Source organism: Berghia stephanieae, chromosome 12 (genome assembly GCF_034508935.2).
Source record: "Berghia stephanieae isolate SIO BIC M18660-M18661 chromosome 12, UCSD_Bste_1.3, whole genome shotgun sequence".
In the NCBI taxonomy this organism is placed as follows: domain Eukaryota; kingdom Metazoa; phylum Mollusca; class Gastropoda; order Nudibranchia; family Aeolidiidae; genus Berghia; species Berghia stephanieae.
The window spans coordinates 7234312-7257153 of record NC_088371.1 but is presented as its reverse complement, the minus strand read 5'-3'; the positions used below and the strand labels follow the sequence as shown (position 1 = coordinate 7257153).

The window sequence follows — 22842 nt, the reverse complement described above, 5'->3', positions numbered from 1 at the left end:
GCGGCCGCAAATATCAGGGCGATCCGCAAATTTTGGCAAATTTTGGGAAAATTGGCAAATCGCGCGGCAAATTTTGGGAATAAAAAGAAGCGAAAACAAAATTACGAAAAAAAAAGTGCGAAACTTGAGAAATGTTGCAGCTTTGTCTGGGCCCAAACCAAGGGAAGCTACTCTCTATGGATAATGATCCTTTAAAATCTTTGTAACAACGCTATTCACAGTCATTTCATTAAATTAATAAATGTAGCCTCCTTAATTGTAATAAATTGTCTTATATATATATATATATATATATATATATATATATATATATATATATATATATATATATATATATATATATATATATATATATATATTTTTTTTTTTTTTTTTTTTTTTCTGTGTCGCATGTTAATTTTTACTGAAACGCTTAGTTCTCCTCGGCAAATTTTTTGGCAAATTTTGGTCTTTTTGGCAAATTTTAATTTCTTGGCAAATTTTGGGGTTTTTTTTTTTGGCAAATTTTGGCAAATTTTAGGTCCCAATTTGGCAAAAAATGCAGATGACAGAAATAATATCCGATGTTACTGCACGCAGCACTTTGGGGGGAAACAAGTATTTACAATTTCTCGTTATTCAATAAATTATATCGATTGATAAAAATTATAACAATTGTTTTTGGAAAAAAAAAACTCTCAAACATAGGACTTCCGCGGAAGTAGTTTATGAAGGCTACGGTTGCGCGGAAGTCCTAGGTTTGAGAGTTTTTGCCAAGATGATGGTTATTTTAATCAATCGATATTTATTGAACAACGAGAATTTCTTGGAAAAAAAATACCCAAATAGCTCGAGCTTATATTAAAAAAGAAAAAAAAATCCCTTCATTCATCCCATAAGGGAAATTTTGTCTCTAGAGTCTATTCCAAGGGAAGACTGGAATAACCCATGCGTCAGCCGCAGTGCAGTCCTGGGTTCGAACCTCGCTCGGCGCATAGTTGAGTCCTTTGAAAAGACTCTTTATACTCACATTCCCTCACGGTACCCAGGTGTAAAATGAGTACATGGTCGTTAACAGCGTTGTCCCTGTCGGAAAAAAATGTATTATCGCCTACCCAGCGTCATGTCTCGTTCTTTTTATGTTACGTGTTGCTGTTGGTCAGGGACCCTTTGTAAAGCGCTTTGAGCACGTTTAGAGGATATTACGCTATATAAAAGCTCAAGTTTTAATAGTGTGTGGATAATTTGTTGCGTTTTGTAAACTTTGCACACTTTTATCAGCCACCCCGACTCCTGTCAGAGCTGATAACTTGAAATTTCAAAAGTTCGTATTTCAAAGGGGAGGGGGGGGGGGGGGGGGGGGGGAGAAAAATTCACTTTAAATAGATTTAGGAATAAACAATTTGCTCTCACTCTCAGCATGGTCCAAAAATCCACCAAAGTCCTAAGTATAGGTCCTAAGGAGCTAAACTTTCCTTATCAACAAAATTTATTGAGTCAAAGAGACCTATGCAGCTCTGTAATAGCTGGAGCCAAGAATTCATGTTTCTACGAATGTTTCGTAGTACTGGGCAGGTCTGTGCTTTAGACGTCATTCAAGAAGTCGTTGATTTCTCGTTGAAAACTGGGATCGAGGACTTTACTTTTCAGCCCACCATTGTTGTCTTTGTTTCGGGCACCGGGTCCGGGACTAATACCGGATATGATGTTGTTTAAATCGTTGTCCACCATTTTGTCCAGTCGTTTGATCTCTTCTTCCATTTCGCCGTCGTTTTTTCTCGGTTGGCTTCCGCGTTTTTTGGCCGGTGCCCGCTTGTTTGCCCTCTTAGGAGGCGGGTCTTTTTTAGGGCTGGATCTCGTTGGAGGCGATTTTTTACGAGAAGGCACGGGAGAAGATTCCGGGGATGGCGAGGATTCGCGTTGTCTGTCTCGAGAGGATGCAACAACGGCCGCTTTTGTGGATTGGATGTAATCACTAGATTCGGATTTCCTCTCATCGTAACGTCGATCCTCCTCTTTCCTCTGCTTGACCTTTGAACTTTCCTCGCGTGATTCCTCCCTCTTGTCCTTGCTGCGAGAGTCATTACGTTTTTCCTCCCGATTCCTCTCTTTCCTCTCGTTCCTGGATTCCTCTTTCCTGCTCGACCTCTCGCTATATTTGTTATCCTCGCGTCGATCCTCCCTTCGTTTCTCTTCCTTCCTCTCTACGCTTCGCCTGTCCTCTCTACTATCATTCCTCACATCCACTATCCTCTTTTCCTCCTTCCTCTCCTCCTTGCTATCCTCCTTTTGTTTCTCCTCCTTCCTCTCTACGCTTCGCCTATCCTCTCTACTATCATTCCTCACAGCTATAATCCTCTTTTCCTCCTTCCTCTCCTCCTTGCTATCCACGCTTCGTCTATCTTCCCTACTATCATTTCTCTCATCCACATTCTTCTTTTTATTCTCTCTCTTCTCCTCCTTCATTTCAACGCTCCTTCTATCATCCCTAAACGCCACAACCCGTTTATCATCGCGTTTCTCATCCTTCATTTCTACACTCTCTCTATCCACCGTCTTCTCTACCTTCCTTTCCTCTCTTCTCTCCACGCTCTTTCTATCCTCCTTCTCCCCTCTTACATCTTCCCTGCTTTCTTCGCTTACATATTTCTTCTTCTCTTCAATACTATTCTTCTCTTCCCTATACCTGCTATCACTTTTCTCACTCCTCTTCACCTCCTCCTCCCTCTTCGAGCTGACAGCCTCCTCCTCCCTCTTCGAGCTGACAGCCTCCTCCTCCCTCTTCGAGCTGACAGCTGTAGCGGCCACCACAGCCGCCTGTTCTTTGCTGACGTATTCCTCACTGTATTTCTCTGACCTTGAACTTGAGTTGTTGATAGGGGGCAGCACGGAATGACGACTCAGTGATCTTTCAGTCTCCTTGGATGTGTAGGTCGATGTACGTTTCTCTGTGTATGGCGAGTTCTTACCTCCCAGTGGTGAGGGTGTCCGCTTGTTTTGGGGGCTGTTTCGAACCGGGGGCAGCTCTCCGTTTCTCTGCTTGATAGAAATGTGTAAAAATAAATAAATGAAAAAATAACGTTGCATGTGCGACTAAGTGGTCTAGTGTTATGACATTTAACTTCAGATCGGAAGGTCTAGGGTTCGAGTCCCGCTCTGATCGGCGCTTAGTTGAGTACTTGGAAAAGGCTTTAACTTTAACTCATATTCTCTCACTTACTCAGGTGTAAAATGAGTACTTGACCTTTAACAGCATTGTCCTTGCCCGGAAAAAAATGTAATATCGCCTAACAGGCAGCAAGCATGTTTCGTCCTACATGCTAAGTATTGCTGTTGACTATGGACCCCTTGTAAGGCGCTTTGAGCACGTTTAGTGGATAACGCGCCATATAAATGCCCCAGTGTTTATTTTTCAGCCAGGCTTTTGAAACTTGGCACGAAGATTCGGTCATAGTGGATTATAATTTTGTTTGAAAACGGCACAGACCATGGACGTTTCGGGTACAAACCCTTGTCAGCACAACAATACATAAATAACATGCAAGATTTAATTTAATCTTGCATTTTATTTTATTTGTTTTCCACGTTAATTTGTGTATTGTTGTGCTGACGAAGGGTTTGTACCCGAAACGTCCGTTGTCTGTTTTGTTCCCATACGAAGCCTCTCCATTTTCACTCTTTCGTCAGTATAGTTTTGTTTAAATTGTACCAATTTGTCTTTTATCTTTATCTCAACGGGGAAGCGTGGCTCAGCGGTACAGCCTTTGAGCTTTTATCAAAGCTACTGGCCGTTCATTGCGTTGATATCCTCCTTTTACAGGAGACCCACCTTTATTCAGGCGCGCAATCTTCCCGATTCCAGATCCCAGGCTATACGGTGGTCCAACGCGAGGACACTTCGAGGCTCAAAGGAGGGGTCAGCGTTTACGCTAAAGACCCATCGAAGGTAAGGGTCATTGAGAGCGTAACGGACAGCAATGGGGTGAACCGAATTTCCGTGGAAGTAGGTGGACTGTGTTTGCATAATATTTACAAACCACCTAGAGCGACTTGGACTACACCACCGGTACCGGTGGTCAGCCATCCTTCCATCTGTCTGGGAGACTTTAATAGCCACCATCACGAATGGGGCTACCGAGACTGCAACGAGGCAGGAAGACAACTCCGCTCATGGATGGACTGTAATGATCTACACCTAGTGTACGATCCTACAGCCAAGGGTACCTTCCGGGGTACCCGCCATAAGAAGGAGTATACTCCAGACCTCACCCTCGTAACGAAAGGCGCGAACGGTGAACCGTTGCAGGTGAAGCGGACAGTACTCGGGGACTTTCCGCATAGCCAGCACAGGCCGGTTCTTGTCACAGCTGGGGTGACAATACCGAGGGTGCAGTCTCTCCCACTTTGCAGATGGAATTTCAGGAAGGCTGACTGGGAGGAATTCAGTTCCTATATCGAGCAGGTCTGCCCTGCCATTCCTCCCAAGTCCAAGAATATAACCAGATTTAGTAGGCTACTGGTTAAGAGCGCTCAACGCTCTATTCCACGGGGCAAACGGAAATTCTACACCCCTTGCTGGACAGCAGAGTCGGAAGAGCTGTACCGAGAGTACCAGCAGACCCAGTCCCAGGACACAGCCGATAGACTACTCCAGTCTCTGGCAGAGGGAAGGAAGCAACGGTGGCAGGAGACCGTGGAAAGTCTCGACTTTACACACTCCAGCCGCCACGCTTGGCGTTTGATAAAGAAATTGGACCCAGATCGGAATTTCGCGAAGGCTGCACCGGAATGCGAGGCAGACACAATTGCCAAGAATATTAAGAACCGTAGCAAGCGGGTCCCTAATCAGGCTTTTGAGCGCGGTGTCCGCAAGGCGTACCGTACGATTTTGGACTCGCTACCTGCGGAGGAGTCGGACTGGACGGCCCCGTTCAGTCCCCGAGAAGTGGGTGCAGCCATTAGCGAAGTGAAGAACGGCAAAGCAGCTGGGATAGATGGTGTATATCCCGATATGGTGACGCATCTGGGCCCCAGGGCACGGGCCTGGCTAGCAGAGGCAATGTCTGACATCCTTGCAAACGGAAAGCTTCCACAAGTGTGGAAGCATGCGAAGATAGTTGCCATCCTGAAGCCAGGGAAGCCGGCGAAGGAGGCAGACAGTTACAGACCCATATCGCTGCTGAGCTGTCTTTACAAATTGCTGGAGCGTGTTCTATTAAACCGATGGGGGCCGGTCCTAGACGCTGCCCTGCCACCTGAGCAGGCAGGCTTCAGGGAAGGGAGGTGCACCACGGAGCAGGTCATTGCCCTTACAGAGCATATTGAGCACGGGTTCGAGAGAAAACAGCAAACAGGTGCTGTGTTTATAGACCTATCAGCGGCGTACGATACGGTCTGGTGCGATGGGTTAATGCTCAAACTTGCAAAAATCATAAGGTGCAAAAAGACCTTGAAGTTGTTCTCTTCGATCTTAGGGGAAAGGCAATTCCACGTCGCGCTGGGAGACGTCACGAGCAAAGTTAGGAAATTGAAGAATGGGGTCCCTCAGGGGTCGGTACTTGCGCCAATGCTGTTTAACGTTTACATTAGCGATATGCCGAACACTGGGATACGCAGACGACTGGGCACTCGTTACTCAGAGTAAAGTGTGGACCCGTCTCGAGAGCGTACTCAGCGAGGACGTCACCAGACTCAAATCCTACTTTGACAAGTGGTACCTGAAGATGAACACTTCAAAAACCGTGGCCACTGCATTTCACTTATGCAGTGGTTGGCACACCCGTAAACTGAATGTCCTAGTCGGGGACCAGCCACTCCCATATGAGCCGCGTCCAAAATACCTAGGGGTGACGCTGGACCGCAGCCTTACCTATCGGGTTCATCTCGAAGGGGTTGCCCGGAAGATAGAGAAGCGGAATAGTCTTCTGAGGAAGCTGGCGGGATCGACTTGGGGCGCTAGCCAAGCGCTCCTGAGAACATCCGCCCTGGCACTATGCTATTCCACCGCGGAGTATTGCGCTCCAGTGTGGGGTAGAAGCAGAAACGTTGAGAAGGTGGATGTAAAACTTCGCAAGTCGATGCACATAGTGTCGGGAACGCTAGCAACAACCCCTAGAGAATGGGGCCCGGTGATGGCAGCGATCCAGCCCCCGATGTCCGGAGGGAGACCATTACGAGAAACTGGCTGAGTAAGATCAAAGAGAGAGGGAATGGGGATACCCCTCTCATGCGCATAATGAACGGTGCCCCCGTTTCGAGCCGAAATAAGTCCCGGCAACCCTTGTACGCAGAATCCCTGACTACGGACAGAGCTGCACATACGAGATGGAAGTCGGTTTGGACGAATTCAATCCCTCGTGGGGGCGGGGACCTACACTCCTCTAAGCTTGGTGAGAAGTTGCCAGGCTTTGATACCAGTAAGAGGAGACACTGGGTAGCTGCGAATCGGCTTCGGTCGAGGAGCTGCCTAACGGCCGGTGCGTTACATCAGTGGGGTCTAACTTCCTGTCCTTTATGTCCACGCTGTGGGCAAGAACCCGAAACGGCAGAGCATCTAGTCGAAAGGTGTGTTGTGACGATGCTACCGGGCGGGTTCGCGACGGTGCACGAATGCGGACCGGACTTTGCTGATTGGGTCGATCGTCATAACATAATAGTGTGAACCATAAGAAGCTGCTGCCTTTGCTTCGTACCCGCCCGAAAGGTACCGAGTTCGTCGACTACCAGCCGCCACGTTGTGTGGCCTTGAGCAAGTCACCTCGCGCTAGTTCAATTTGCGGCGCTGCACTGCAGCTAACACCTGGGTTATTCCAGTCTTCCCTTGGAATAGACCCTAGCGACAAATTTCCCCTGTGGGATAAATAAAGGGAATTTTATTTATTTATAACATAAATGGAATAAAAACAATGTAACAGTCAAGGACAAATATAGTAATCCTTGGTAACAGTATAAAGCAAAGGTAAACAACTCACATTTTTGGTCTCGTCCATTTCCACGATTACATCCCTTGCTGTTGTTTTTTCTTCATAGTCGTGCTGGGAAGAAAAAAAAAACAAAGAGAAAGATGGTCATTTGAAAGAGATTAAAATCGTGTGGATTAACGTGTAGTTATTTGCAGGTCTGATAACCCAAATTGTTTTTTTATATCATTGTTGTAATAGAAATTAAATACTATAAAATCAACGCAAAATATTGTCCATTACATGACAACAACGTTTAATTAAAACAAAATGCCATAATTGCGTCCGGTTATCAGACTGCCAAAAATGTGCCCGTAGGTTTGGATGGATTATCTGGATCTGGATGTGGATATTTCAGTCACACAAAAAAAAAAAAAAAAAAAAAACAAACACAAAATGTTTTAAACCAAATAAAAGAAGAAGAGAAGAAGAAGAAGAAGAAGAAGAAGAAGAAGAAGAAGAAGAAGAAGAAGAAGAAGAAGAAGAAGAAGAAGAAGAAGAAGAAGAAAGAGAAGAAGGAGGAGGAGGAGGAAAAGGAGGAGAAAAAGAAGGAGAAGAAGAAGAACAAGAAAAAGTAGAAGAAGAAGAAGAAGAAAGAAGAAGAAGAAGAAGAAGAAGAAGAAGAAGAAGAAGAAGAAGAAGAAGAAGAAGAAGAAGAAGAAGAAGAAGAAGAAGAAGAAACGACAACAACAATAACAAAAATATGAAGGCGACAGCATTATTTTCCTTTCCGATTTCATCAAACGTTTCTCGAATCGATATCAAAAGCCTAAAGGCTACACAAGGTAAAAAAAAACACACAACACCCTTGGCAACTGTTGAGTAAGTAAAGTGTTAAGATCGATATAATATTGGAAACAAAAATGCAATGAATCGATAAAATCTTTTGTGAAGCTCAGGCTAAAAGGCAGGAAATATTCCAGGTAGGCGGGTTTCTGCGTCAGCGATGTGTCTTTTATCGATATATAATCGATATTGACTAACACAGTGTGTCACATCCAGAGATACCAATAAATTCACTAAAAATAATTGAAAGGTGAGCTTTTATATACTAGCGCAATATCCACTAAACGTGCTCAAAGCGCAATACAAAGGGTCCCTGACCAACAGCAACACGTAACGTGTAGAACGAGACATGACGCCTGTTAGGCGATATATTACAATTTTTTCCCGACTGAAACAAAACTGTTGACGGCCAGGTACTCATTTCACACCTGAGTATCGGTGAGTGTGTGAGTAAAGAGCCTTTTTCAATGACTCAACTATGCGCCGAGCGAGGCTCGATCCCAGGACCTTCCGATCTGAAAGCGAATATCATACCACAAGACAACATAGCCGCACCCTTACACCATAAGTCAATGTGATACTAAGCTACATGCTACACACTATGGGCTGTAAGAAGTCATGAACAATAATAACAGCTTCGAAAAAAGAACAAAATAGTAATTGGATTCAATAGTCTGATGTCACGTCGCCCAGCAACGGCGGCCATCGTGGTTCTAAACAACGAAAATCGGTACTTTTTATTCTTTATGCTGGATAGAACTTTTCACATGTCTTGTGATAAGAATGTGTAAAAGTCAAAACATGATCAGATTTTATAATGTTTTTTTTCCCTCTGGATACGCTTTTATGCTCGTCGGAGAAATATTTCATAAGGGCGTCCGCGATTGTTCCGATAGTTTAGAGCCAGTTACTAAGTTACCATGCCTCATTACGAAGGAAGTGACGTCACGACTGTTGAATCGTATTATGGGTCTGTTTCCATAATATTGTTGTAATGGACAATGTTTAGCGCGGTGTGAGAGTATTTCCATTCCAACAATGAGCCCATAATGATTTGGGTTATCAGACCTGCAAATAAGTGCACGTCGGGCGAATCTATTCCATTAAAAGAAATTGAAAATGAAATGTGAATAATAATAATAATAATAATAATAATAATAATAATAATATATCTTTATTGTCCCCAAAAAAGTGGCAATTTGTGATTTGGTTACACATTTATAACAATACAATATTGACATAGACACACTCACACAAGATGCACACTAGTAACATAGTAGTTATCGTAAAAACAAAAAAAATGTCAATTTTCCATGGTCGGGTAACGCACGTGTTTGTCATAAACATTTAGGTTATATCAGCGCCAATAAAAAGGAAGAATATGGGATAGTAAAAATTACAATTAAAGAATTACAATTAAAGCACCCAAGAGAAAGTAAGACATAAGGGAAATGGGAACAAATAGGGATCAGATGTAGATTCCAAGAACACACCACCAATGTATTTAGTTTGAGATCACCTATAAGTCTCATCCGGACACAAGTACAAAATCCAACAAAGAAGAATACACCCAAATGCCTACATTATACATCCAAAAATAACATATTTAATAATACATAACAGAGAGATGATTTACAAGGAAAAAATATCATCTCCCAAAACAATAACTATGCATTCGACTGTTTCCCTCGCAGCCAGGACTCCGACGAGGGCCAGGTAAAAAAAAAAAAACAAGTAATCTCATTCCAAGACAAAGACAGAAAGGATGTTGGATTACAGATATAAGGGGATAGAAGACACAGTATGTACTTCCCTGCCCGCTATGGGAGGTCAGGATCCCCACCCAGGGGTTAGACTTTAATCAAACTCCGCCGTCATAGAATTAACAAGTTCACTGTCGTACTATTAAAAAATCGGATCTTAAAAGTTTGGCTAGAAAACTGAAAACTCGTCCTTAAAATTATAGCGATCGAATTAAAAGACCCTCATCTTTACAAAAACTCTCAAACCTGGGATGTCGCGAAATTAAAAAAAAAAGTCCCAGGTTTGAGAGTTTTTTCCAAGATGAGGGTCATTGAAATGGATTGATATCTAAAGGTTTTCTGACCAGATTTTTAACTATACGTTAGTTTGCCCCCCCCCCCCCCCCCCCCCGGAGTAGGGTAGTTAACTGGGGGGTCCCAATAGCTCAGTTGGTAGAACATTCGCTTCACACGCAAAGGGACCGAGATCGATCCCGGGTGCAGTCGAGATTTATTTTTTCTGACCCCTCCCCCGCCTCCCCTGTCCACATCCAGCAGTGGTTGGGTAGCTCGGTCTGTTAGATCTGGCGGAAAGTAGGTACTTTGCGATAGGATAACGTAGCAAGCACTTATTACTAATGTCGGGTTTCACGCTATAGAAATCGGGATAAACTCCGTCTCTTAGGGCCTAAAGGCTCTGAATGAAGGACTTTACGGCAGTTTGTTTTGTCTTTAAGGGTTTTACGGCACTTGCAACACATTAATGTCATATCAGCCAGTAAAAAGGAAGAAAATGGGATGGTAAAAAGTTCTAGAATTACAATTAAAGCACCCAAGAAAAGGTAAGACAAAGGGGAATTAGTTCAAATAAGAAACAGGGGTAGATTCCAAGAGCACACTATCAAAGTACTTAGTTTGAGATCACTAAAAGGCTCATCAAGACACAAGCACAGGTCCCCACTAAGAGGAATACACTCAAATGTTTTACAAATCGTATATAATATAAAGAAAACATAATACAATGCATAACAGACAGATGATTTACAAGGGAAAAAATATCATCTCCCAAAACTGTTTCCCTCTCAGCTAAAGTATCCGGCCATGGCCAGGACAAAACCAAGTAATCTCATTCCAAGACAAAGACAGAGAGTGAGTTGGAAGACAGATATAAGGGGATAGAAGACACAGTAAGTGTCTCCATGCTAGTGCCGCGCTGAGGACCGGTCCAAGGACTGGTCCCACGGTCTTTTAGCTGTGAACCGGGGACCGGTCCCATAGGGGAAGACCGGCGGCGGTCCTCACTTCTTATCACCTTTCAACGGTCTCGCGCCATAGCCTACTACTTCCCCAGCGATTCGTTGCCTCGGTTGCCTATCTTCCACCAATCACCACCCATCCCACTTAATTAATCGCACCCACCCCCCTTTGCCATACACTAAACGACACAGACGACCATAGAGGCAGACGACCACCTCCCTCCACTCCGCAAACCGCCCTTTCGTGTGTGAGATGGGGGGAACAGGAGGCGCACGCCTTGGACGATTCCATTATACGGGGTAAATTTCAAAATTTACTACACCATAATGATCGCAATGACAATGATCTATGATGAAGGCATGACCCCTCTTTCTAATGGGTTATTGTTTGAAATGCATGTGAATACTAAAGATGTGTGTGTTTGTGTGTGTGTGTTTGTGTGTGTGTGTGTGTGTGTGTCGAACCTAGCAAGTAGCAAGTCCGATTTTTTGTTTTCTTTTGTCCATCTCTTGTCACCACTCCTTTCTATCGCATTGTTGTCATTTAAAATAATACAATAATATTAAAATTTCGTTTGGTGTTTTAACTAATCAAATAATATGAGTTTCATTAGTTTCTTCCTTCCAAAAAACCCAGTTTTTACGTCTGTATTTTAAAAAGTCCAATAGAATATTTGGGGACCCCGATAGCTCAGTTGATAGAGCACTCTCTTTATATGCAAAGGGCCAGAGATCGATCCCGGGTGCAGTCGAGTTTTTTCTGAATCCCTGTCTACTCAGCAGTGAATGGGTAGCCGGGTTTGTTAGATCTGGCGAAAAGTCACCATGGACCCCACTTATTACTTATTAACTTATTACCGCATCCACCCCCTCTTATTATAACTTCACGTCTCTCTCTTACTCTTCAATGCTCGCTGCCCTCTAATGTGTGTGTGTGTGGGGGGGGGGGGGGGGAGGGGGGTAGGAGTTGCGTGTGTGTATCAACGCCACGAACAACTCGATCAACGCCTTGGGAGATGCCATTATCTCCGTTAATGGGGATAAATTTCAAATTTTATTAAATTATCGAAGTAACAATGAAGTACGGTGAGCAAATAAAGAAGGCATCACCCCTCTTCTCTAATTAGATTACAATTTGAAATGAGTGTGACTACTCCGTGTTTTTACTCCTGTAGACCACGGTTTTCATCGTGTAGCGGTCTTTAACGGTTCAAGAATGAACGATCCCACGGTCTCAAAGGTCAAAACGGTTCGAACTTCCAACAGTCTCTCAGGAATGTTCAATGTCGAAAAGGACCGCCGGTCCTAGGACCGGTCCTTGCGGTTTTCATTTCCCAGGGACCGTAGGACCGTGGTCCTTAAGCTTGCCAAGGACCGCCCCGCAGTACTCCATGCCCACTATGGGAGGCCAGGAACCCCACACAGTGGACTTTACGGCAGTGAACTGATTAAGCATACCATTCTCCAAATTACACGTGTGAAAATTTAATGAGATTTGAGTTCATCGAACACGGCCCCATCCTCGACAATCGGTGAATTGTCAACAAAATTACTGCTGTACTCTAGAAAAAAAACCCATATTTTAAAATTTGGCCAGAAAACTCGTCCATCAAATATCGATCGATTTAAATGATGACCACATTTTGGCCAAAAAAAAACAAACAAAAAACAAACAAAACCCAACCAACTCTCAAACCGGGGACTTCGCTCGAAGTCCCAGGTTTGAGAGTTTGTTTTTGTTTTGTTGTTTTGTTGGTTTTATTTTGTTGCTAAGATGAAGGTCATTTAAATCGATCGGTATTTGAAGGACAAGTTTTCTGGCCAAATTTTAAAATATGGATTTTTTTTTTCTAGAGCACGTCAGAATTTCTGAACCGTAAATTCTGGGGACAACATTGGACGCTTACACATTAATTATTAGACACGGGTTGTTTGATGACAAAAGGTCATAAGTCGAATTTCACAGTTTTGGTTTTACAGGCAAGAGCTTTGAGTGATTGTGTATGTGTGTGTGTGCGTGTGTGTGTGTGTGTGCGTGCGCGCGCGCGTGTGTGTGTGTGTGTGTGTGTGTGGTATTGAGTCAAGTGGTATGCCATTTGCTTTTGGCTTCTAGATCCCGTGTTCGAATCTTAGCGCGCACACATACACTCAGACACACACGAACACATACACATAAAAAAATACTAGTGCATTTATATAGAACATTATATCCATTAAGCGTGCTCAATGCGCTTTGTAAGAGTCCTTAGCCGACAGCAACACTTAACATTTAGGACGAGACAATTACGCCTATTAGGCGATATTGCATTTTTTTTCGGGACAGAGACAACGCTGGTAGTTGCCGTGTACTCATTTTTACACCTGAGTGCAAGGAAGTGAGTAAAATCCCCTTTTCAAGGACTCAACTATACGCCTCTCAGGGCGGGACTCGAACCCAGGACTTTCCGATCAGTAGGCGAGTGTCATACCACAAGACCAGGTAGCCGCACAAACACACACACACTAACACACACACACACACAAACACACTAACACATGCACACAAGTAATGAACATAATATAAGTACAAAGGAAATAAACTATTTTATTTATTTATTTTATTAACTGAGAAAACTGGGAGAGTAAACAAAACATTAACCCTCTCCTCACCAACGACATGGAATTCACCTCATTCCTTACATACAACCAACAGTAAACAACATTAACCCTCTTCTCACCACCGACAGGGAATTCACCTCATTCCTTACGATACAACCAACAGTAAACAACATTAACCCTCTACTCACCAACTACAGGAAAATCACCCCATTCCTTACGGTACAACCAACAGTAAACAACACATTAACCCTCTACTCACCAACGACAGGAAAATCACCCCATTCCTTACCGTACAACCAACAGTAAACAACACATTAACCCTCTACTCACCAACTACAGGAAAATCACCTCATCCTTACGGTGCAACCAACAGTAAACAACACATTAACCCTCTACTCACCAACGACAAGAAAATCACCCCATTCCTTACGATACAACCAACAGTAAACAACATTAACCCTCTACTCACCAACTACAGGAAAATCACCTCATTCCTTACGGTACAACCAATAGTAAACAACACATTAACCCTCTACTCACCAACGACAGGAAAATCACCCCATTCCTTACGATACAACCAACAGTAAACAACATTAACCCTCTACCCACCAATTACAGGAAAATCACCTCATTCCTTACGGTACAACCAACTGTAAACAACACATTAACCCTCTCCTCACCAACGACAGGAAAATCACCCCATTCCTTACGATACAACCAACAGTAAACAACATTAACCCTTTCCTCACCAACGACAAGAAATCACCCAATTCCTTACGATACAACCAACAGTAAACAACATTAACCCTCTCCTCACCAACGACAGGAAATCACCCAATTCCTTACGATACAACCAACAGTAAACAACATTAACCCTCAACTCACCAACTACAGGAAAATCACCTCATTCCTTACGGTACAACCAACAGTAAACAACACATTAACCCTCTCCTCACCAACGACAGGAAAATCACCCCGTTCCTTACGATACAACCAACAGAGACGTGAGAAATTCAAAACACTCAGAGATAGTCGACTTGTTGTAATTATAAATAATAATAAAATTAAAATAAGATAAAATTCCCTTTATTCATCCCCAATCAGAGATAGTCGAATTGTTGTAATTATAAATAATAATAAAATTAAAATAAGATAAAATTCCCTTTATTCATCCCCAAGTGGCAATTTGTCTTTAGGGTCTATTCCAAGGGAAGAGTGGAATACCCCAGGTGTCAGCCGCAGTGCAGCGCCGCAAAGTGAGCGAGGGCGAGGTGACTTGCTCAAGGCCACACAACCAGGCGGGTAGTTGAACTCGGTACCTTTAGGGTTGGAAGAAAAAGGCCGTACTTCCGCTGTGCCCTCCGGCCACAACATCATTAGATATCGTCACCTAGGCATTCCACGCAGGAATATAGTTAATTCATCAAACAATATGTCTGATGTCAACACGAATCACCCATGTTGTCACAGTGAATAAATAGGACGTTAATAATCTTGCCCGAGAAAAAAAAAACGAAAGTGCCTGAAGTGGGGGTTCGAACCCGGGACCTTCCGGGTCACAGTGCAATGCCTTAACCACTCGGCCACTTCGCCCCCTTCTATTCTCCAACATGGTGGAGAAGAAAATTCCAATTATAAAAAAGTTGTGACGAGAAGAATGAATTGAGTATTTACAATCTTATTGTCAATGAAATGGTGATCATAAATACGGATGAAAATGTGCAATAGTGGACGGGTGGGTGGAAAGGAGAAAAGAGGGGGGGGGGGGGGGGGGGGGGGGGGGCAATGGATTGGACAAGGGGTTGACATTCGTAAGGTCTTAGCAATTGAATATAAGAAGATATTTCTCTCTCTTTCTCTCTTCTCCCCCCCCCCCCCTCCTCCGGTATATATCTGATGTCAACAGGAATCACCCATGTTGTCCAAGATACAATAGAAGAGCGTGGTGCTCAAAGTACTTACGTCACAGGAAGTTATATTTGAAAAGCAATGGAGGTTAAAATTTGGATAAGGCTATTAAAAAAAAAAAGCACACCAAAAAACGAGCTTTTATATAGCGCAATATCCACTAAACGTGCTGAAAGCGATTTACAAGGGGCCCAAGACCAACAGCAACACGTAAAGTGTACACGCCATGGTAAATGTTAAACAAAAAATAGAATTGTTGTATTGAGATAAGGGACTTAGATTGTGTTTATCATGGACAAAATTGGTGAGTGTGAACTGGGGTGATTGTGCTTTAAGTTTGTCATTGATGAGCTAAAAATCATGAAAATGGGACTTACGTGTTTTTATCACTGGGGTCTTTAATGGTAATAGCGGTCAGATGTCGAAATCTTAAGAACAAATTATTTTACTTTCAAGTTTCATATGACAGTATTATAAGCAGGTTTGATAAGTAAATGCGATGATGGGCTGTTTTTGTTTTTGTTTTTGTTTCTGTTTGTTTGTTTGTTTTTTGTTTTTATTTTTGGATAATATTTTGCGTTGATTTGAGAGGATTATTTTAATTGAAATATGTTGGGTTATCAGACCTGTAGGTAGGAAAACGTGGGTTCAGGCATATGCATTTGGAGAGAGAAGAGAAGAGAGGAGAAGAGAAGAGAAGAGAGAGAGAGAGAGAGAGAGAGAGAGAGAGAGAGAGAGAGAGAGAGAGAGAGAGAGAGAGAGAGAGAGAGAGAGAGAGAGAGTGGAGAGTGAGAGAGAGAAAGTGAGGGAGAGGAGGAGAAAGTGAAGGAGAGGGAAAGGGAGAGAGAGAGAGAGAGAGAGAGAGAGAGAGAGAGAGAGAGAGAGAGAGAGACGTGCAAATGTGATTTCCTATTCAAAGACGACGGAGGAAATTTTTACACTCATTGTTTCCCTCCCAATAACTGACCAAGATCATTGTAGCTTTATTTCCCATAGTTCACAGTTCAAGTGTCTTTGGAATCCATCTTCTCCGAATCATTCAAAGACTGGATGACCTTTCGTCTCAAAATGACCTTCTGAGCCAGGCTAAGTTCAAGGCCGGTGTCTTCGGATTTCCCTTTTCCTCCATCGTTCCCGACATCCCATCCCATATTATGGACTGGGTGGCTTTTCCTCCTAGGCGGATGTGACGTCACGTTTGTCCATGACCTTGTCAGAGATTGTATATCGGTCTCTGTTAAAATGTCATCTTGATCTGAAAATGTCTGCTTTTCCTCAGCTTTAATCGTCTTCGTCTCGGGGTCTGTTTTGTCTTCACTATTATCACCACGACCACCACGACCACCACCACCACCACCACCTACACAACTTTTATCATCTTCACAATCGAATGAGTTCAACCTCTCCACCGACTTACAACTCACTTTTTCGTCCTCCGAGTTTCCGCGAGACAAAACAACCCCGTCCAACAAATGCCCTTCCGATTTCGACCTCGGCAGACAAATGTACGTTCGGTGTTTTTTGCTGACTGCCCTGATGGAGGGAATTTCCCGATACCCCGGTTTTAACACCTTGAGGATTGGATAAGCAGCATCAGCAGACCCCGGCAAATTGCATTGATCGCTGGAATTAGTTGTGAAATTTCCCGAAAAAGAAGAAGTTCCAAACGAGACTTCAGATTGGGATTTCAGACCAGACATTGTCAAATTATTGTCATTTGTCATTTTGTCTTGCACAGTCTTGTCAGTTGTCAGTGTAGTTTTGTTAACAACCCTTGTGAGAAATGTTTGATCTGACGCACCTTCCGTGGAGTCTTCCAGACTCGTCCCAGTGTTTTCTTGCTTACTTTCAAATTGATTTGCTTGAATTTCTGAAAAATTCGCTTCACAAGCTGACGACGACTTTATGGTAGTATCGATTTCGGATTGTGTGTTTCCTGTAGAAGTAGTAGTTTTGCACCACGTCTTCTCTGAGTTATCTTCCCTTGTCTGACCTGTGTCTGCTGATACTTCTGCCTCGTCATCATTTACCGGTAAATCATCTTGCTTTGCAGTTTCATCATCGCCGTCGGCTACTTCACTAAAATCATCCGTTTCCTTAGTTGCCTCTTTCACCAAGACAATCTGTTTTTCAGCCCTATCAGACGCCAAGGATTCTTGATCTTCCTCAGGGATTTGGTCCTCATTTAAAATGGATGCCAGAGGATGTTGATAATTCATACCCGCCACGTCTTCTCTGTGAATTTCCACAAAGACTTGATGCGATGCTGAAGAACCAGAGTCGCTGGAATCCTCTTTCCAGGTGTAATGATTTTTCTTAGAGAAACTCAGTTCAGATTCCAAGAGAGCTGGTTTATCTGCATCTAACATCGCTCTTTGTCTTTGTAACGGGGACTTTATTAAATTTCCTCTATGCGACTTGTTTGTCGTTTCAGGCAGTTCGATAAAACTTGTTTCCTGCATGTTTTCAACATCTTCTAGCACTAAGCTTGTATTGTTTCGGTGTTTTTTGTTCTTGTTTTTACTTAACTCTTGTTTTGGATTTTGTACATTGAGTTCCGGTTGCCGCGGTAGGGGTTTCGTTCCAGTTTTTGTGGTGCGTTGTGGTGCGTGGGCTGAAGACTTTGGACGACACTTGTTTGTCGATTTTCCACGAGAGTTTGTGCAAGGTGTGCTGTTTTCGCTGTCGAATATTTTACGGTTATTATTTGGATAAAAACAAGTTCGTCTTTCGAATGTGTTTGTTTGGGTTTTGTTGTTTGTATTAGACGACGATGGTGATGACGATAACAGGGACGACGAAAACGATGAAAAAGATGAAAACGATGATGACGACAACGGTGATGGTTTGTTATTACAGACAGATGCTGATGATTTGTTAGATTTATTCATTGTTCTCATATCTGTAGTTGATGATGATGTTAAGGAAGAAGGTGATGATGAAGAAGATGATGATGATGATGACGAGGGAAAGTCGAGTCTTCCTACCTTCTTTCGTCTGTTGCTGTTTTCGGAGAGCGTCGGTGGAGGCGTTGGGCTCCTGTAATCATCATCATCCTTTTTGTTTGTGTATTGAGAAATGTCCACGCTACCAAAACCGGTGTCAGTCCTTTCGATTTTCCCGGGTCTCTGTTTGTTGTTGTTGTTGTGATTGTTATTGTTGTTATTGTTGTTTCTGCTGTTGTTGTCGTTGTTGTCGATGCCATCGTTATCGATGCCGGAACCCTGAAGAGCAACAGAAGGAGAACAAGTTAGTTGATTCCTCTTGTCTTATCTTACCTTACCTTATATCATTTTTTTTTCATTTTTAAAGATAAAATGAGAAAACAACTATTATGGACACGTTCAGAGACACCACACCATCCAAAAACCGGTGCTAGAAGGAAAAGTAGATGACAGAAAGGCACGAGGCAAACCAGAGAAGTCCTGAATAGGAAACGTGGAGGCTGAATCACTATCTGGTCACTCTATTGCCAGATTCGTTTGTGCGCACCGACAGACTTCATTACCACACCGGTTTAATCATTGATGGCTCCAAAGATTCATCTCGATCTATGTTAATTTCCACAAAACACTCGTAAAATCATTAAAATAGGTGAATGCCTGTTCGTAATAGCCTTTATTTCCCCACCAGTGAATATAAACAAAAGCAAAACAAAGCAAAACAAAATAAACTTTAAAAAAAATACACCAAAAAAAAAAAACAAAAAAACAAAAAAAAAATACGTTTAGAATAATTGCTCTTTTCTCCCTTGTCTAAAGTAACAACAAAACACTTTTATATAGAAATGTATGAAAAGAAATTGGTTTTGTAAGAACGAATGAACACCCAGTCTGTAAAGTGTTTTGTAAGAACGAATGAAAACCCAGTCTGTAAAGGGTTTTGTATGAACGAATGAATACCCAGTCTGTAAAGGGTTTTGTATGAACGAATGAATACCCAGTCTGTAAAGGGTTTTGTAAGAACGAATGAATATCAAGTCTGTAAAGGGTTTTGTATGAACGAATGAATACTCAGTCTGTCAAGGGCTGTGTTTTGTCATTAATCAGTAAACTGCCGTACTATGGAAAAACTCGTATTTAAAAATGTGGCCAGAAAACCCGTCCTACAAATGTCAATCGCTTTAAATGACCCTCATTTTGACAAGAACTCTCAAACCTGGGACTTTACGGAAGACTTCGCAAGGTCCCAGGTTTGAAAGGTTTTGCCAAGATGAGAGTCATTGAAATCGATGTGAAAGACGAGTTTTGGAGACAACTTTTTAAGTACGTTTTTTTTTTCCAGAGTTGAGTTGAGCTTTTATATAGAGCAATATCCACTAAACGTGCTCAAAGCGCTTTACAATGGGTCCATAGCCAACAGCAACACTTAACATGTAGAACGAGACATGACGCCTGTTAGGCGACATTGCAATTTTTTTCGGACAAAGACAACGATGTTAACGCCAGGTACTCATTTTACACCTGAGTACGGTAAGAGAATGTGAGTAAAGAGTCTTTTCCAAGGCCTCAACTATGTGCCGAACGAGTGGGTAATTTTTTAACACAATAGGATTGAATAGTCTTAATTCACATCCGCCCAGCAACCAGCAGCTTGGTTCCGAACAAAGAAAATCAGTACTTGTGATTCTTCATGATGGCTCGTACTTTTTCATATGCCATCTGATCAGAATGTATAAAAGTCAAAACATGATCAGATTTATAATGATTTTCTCCTCTGGATACACTTTTATGCTCGTCGGAGAAGTATTTCATAAGGTGCTGGAAATAATGGCGCCCGCCATTGTTCCGATAGTTTAGAACCCGTTACTACCCGTGAAATCGTCAAAAGAGTCTCACATTATTTATGGGGAAAACCGATTATTTTCAGTCCCACTGAAACAATTTTGCTTCTGCATATATCTGGTGACCTGGATTCACCGTCAGTATGACTTAAGATGGGGGAAAAAAAAAAAAAAAAGAGAGAGAGAGAGAGAGAGAGAGAGAGAGAGAGAGAGAGAGAGAGAGAGAGAGAGAGAGAGAGAGAGAGAGAGAGGGGGAATAGCGAGAATGTAAGAAAGAAAGAAAGAAAGAAAGAGAGAGAGAGAGAGAGAGAGAGAGAGAGAGAGAGAGAGGAGAGAGAGAGAGAGAAAGGGTGGTGGGGGGGGGGGGGTTAGAAAGAGAGAAAGAGGGAGAGAGAAAGAGGGAGGAGAGAGAGTGGTGTTGGGGGGGGGGGGGCAGACAAAAAGAGAAAGTTGAAAGAAAGAAGAAAACCAAGCCCCCCCCCCTCCCCCCTCGCCCCCCCCCCCCAAAAGAAATAAAAGACAAAGAAGAAAAACAAACCAGTCACCAGTATACATATTATAATCAATGCCCACGTGACCAAGGCATGCTCCTTAATCAGGCAAATACTCCATTAACAATAGATGTATGGCGATGGCCGATTAGATGTGATGAGGAATAAATTATAAATGATACAAAACAGCAGCCAGACCAGCCCGGTGGTTAAATGAACTGAATACTCATGTTACTACCCAAACAGGTCACCCGATCTTTTGTATTGGAGGTGAAAGAAACGTCGATAAAACGATAATAATAATCGATATGGAAACCAGTACAAATGGTATCGATCTTTTGATTAGTGCTCGGTGGCCCAAAGAAAATTGGTAAAAAAACAAAACAAAACAAAACAAAACGAAACGAAAACCAGAAAAAAATGACCCCAAACACAGATAAAGAAACGCAGTTTCACGAAGGAAACACAATGCTAGCAAAACAAAAGCAGGTTGCTAAGCAACCATTGTTGACATTTCCTTTTTGTTCCTGTAAAAGGTTTCCGAAGGTGGGATTGCGGTCTGATCAGAGAGTCACGACGAAACACATGGCGGGTCTGATAAGGTGTTTCATGTTCCCTCCCCCCGCCCCTCTTTGCCCCTCTCACGTCCCTCCATCATTAAATGTGTTTGGTTTCGTCAAACAACAGAGAAGAAGTGAACGAATTAGGGGTTAATTACAGTAAATGCCACGTCCATAAGTTTGTTTGCTGAAGCCTTTTACCAGTTCACTCTGCCGTACTCCGCAAAAACCCATATTGCAAAATTTGGTCAGAAAACTCGTCCTTCAAATATCGATCGATATTTGGAGGACAAGTTTTCTGGCCAAATTTAAAAACATGTTTTTTTTTTTTTTTATTGTAGAGTACGACAAAACTGTCAAACTCAGTAAACACACGTATTTAAAAAATTTGGTCAGAAAACTCGTCCTTCAAATATTGATCAATTTAAATGACCCTCATCATAGAAAAAAAAAACTAAATTAAAGATAATTTTAAAACAAAACAAAAAAAACAAAACAAAAAACAAACAAACAAAATACCAAACAAAAAACAAAAAACAAAAACAAAATAAAAACAAAACAAAACAAAGTAAATAAATAACTAAAAACCCTCTCAAATCTGGGATTTCGCGAGATTTCAAGTTTGAGAGATTTTGCCGAGATGAAGGTCATTTTGAATAAAAGATATCTGAAGGACGAGTTTTCTGGACATAGAATATTTAAATACGGGATTTTTCAATAATGATGAGAGAAAAAAAATAGGGTATGGAGAAGTGCCAGATGAAAACAGAGAATAAAAAGTCACGGGGTCTCATGCCAAACTCAGGATCCAATTGACACGAAACCCTTCGCCTGGCCGGATAGTTCAGTCGGTTGTGCGACCGCTCGCTGTCCTCTCTCTCTCTCTCTCTCTCTCTCTCTCTCTCTCTCTCTCTCTATCTATCTATCTATCTATCTACCTCTCTATCTATCTATCTATCTATCTATCTATCTACCTCTCTATCTATCTATCTATCTATCTATCTACCTCTCTATCTATCTATCTATCTATCTATCTATCTATCTATCTATCTATCTATCTATCCATCTATCTCTCTCTCTCTCCCTCTCTCTCTCTCTCTCTCTCTCTCTCTCTCTCTCTCTCTCTCCCAACAGTGCCTGAAGCGGGTCACAGTGCATTGCCTTAACCACTCAGCCACTTCGTTCCCCACCTATGTTAATAACTGTATATATATACTTCAACCACTCTTTGGCCCTACATTTTGAGCCAATTTCCCGATTTGAACAAGGTTTTTTGTCAGATAAAAAGCCTTCTAAAGAACTGATTCTAACTGTGCGACTATGTGGTCTAGTGGTTTGACATTCGCCTTCGGATCGGAAGGTCCTGAGTTCAAGTCCCGCTCTGAATGGGAGCGCATAGTTGAGTCCTGGGAAAATGCTCTTTACTCACATTCTCTCACCGTACTCAGGTGTAAAAGGAGTACCTACCCGGTCGTAAACAGCGTTGTCTCTGTCCGGAAAAAAATGTAATATCGCCTAAAAGGCGTCAAGTCTACCGTTTTACATGTTAATTGATGCTATTGGCTTGGGACCCCTTGTAAAGCGCTTTGAGAACTGTTAGTGGGTATAGCGCTATAGATAGCATGCGTTTTGCTAAGAAGGTCACAACATTACCATCCGGAAATATAACGAAACAACACACAAAACTATGTTGATAGTCTGGTTAACTCACTCAACCCTAACAGGGACTATATCCGTAGTTTACCCGGGGTTACTTTTTACCCCATGCCTATTTATAACA

General features: G+C 42.4%; 1 protein-coding gene across 4 annotated transcripts in view; it reads right to left on the bottom strand.

Annotated features, from left to right (window-relative positions):
- Positions 1-384: 384 nt before the first annotated feature.
- The window catches only part of LOC144958258 (uncharacterized), a 59910-nt gene continuing 37452 nt past the window's right edge, over positions 385-22842 (bottom strand). For 2 of the 4 annotated variants that reach the window (XM_078890100.1, XM_078890103.1), the window contains 3 exons: positions 18216-18452; positions 6951-7013; positions 385-3018 (listed from right to left, as the gene is read on the bottom strand). In XM_078890100.1, coding sequence (XP_078746226.1) covers positions 1564-3018; positions 6951-7013; positions 18216-18452 — 1755 coding nt within the window. In that variant the 3' untranslated portion in view covers positions 385-1563. The other 2 variants (XM_078890101.1, XR_013642387.1) reach the window with 2 other exon arrangements.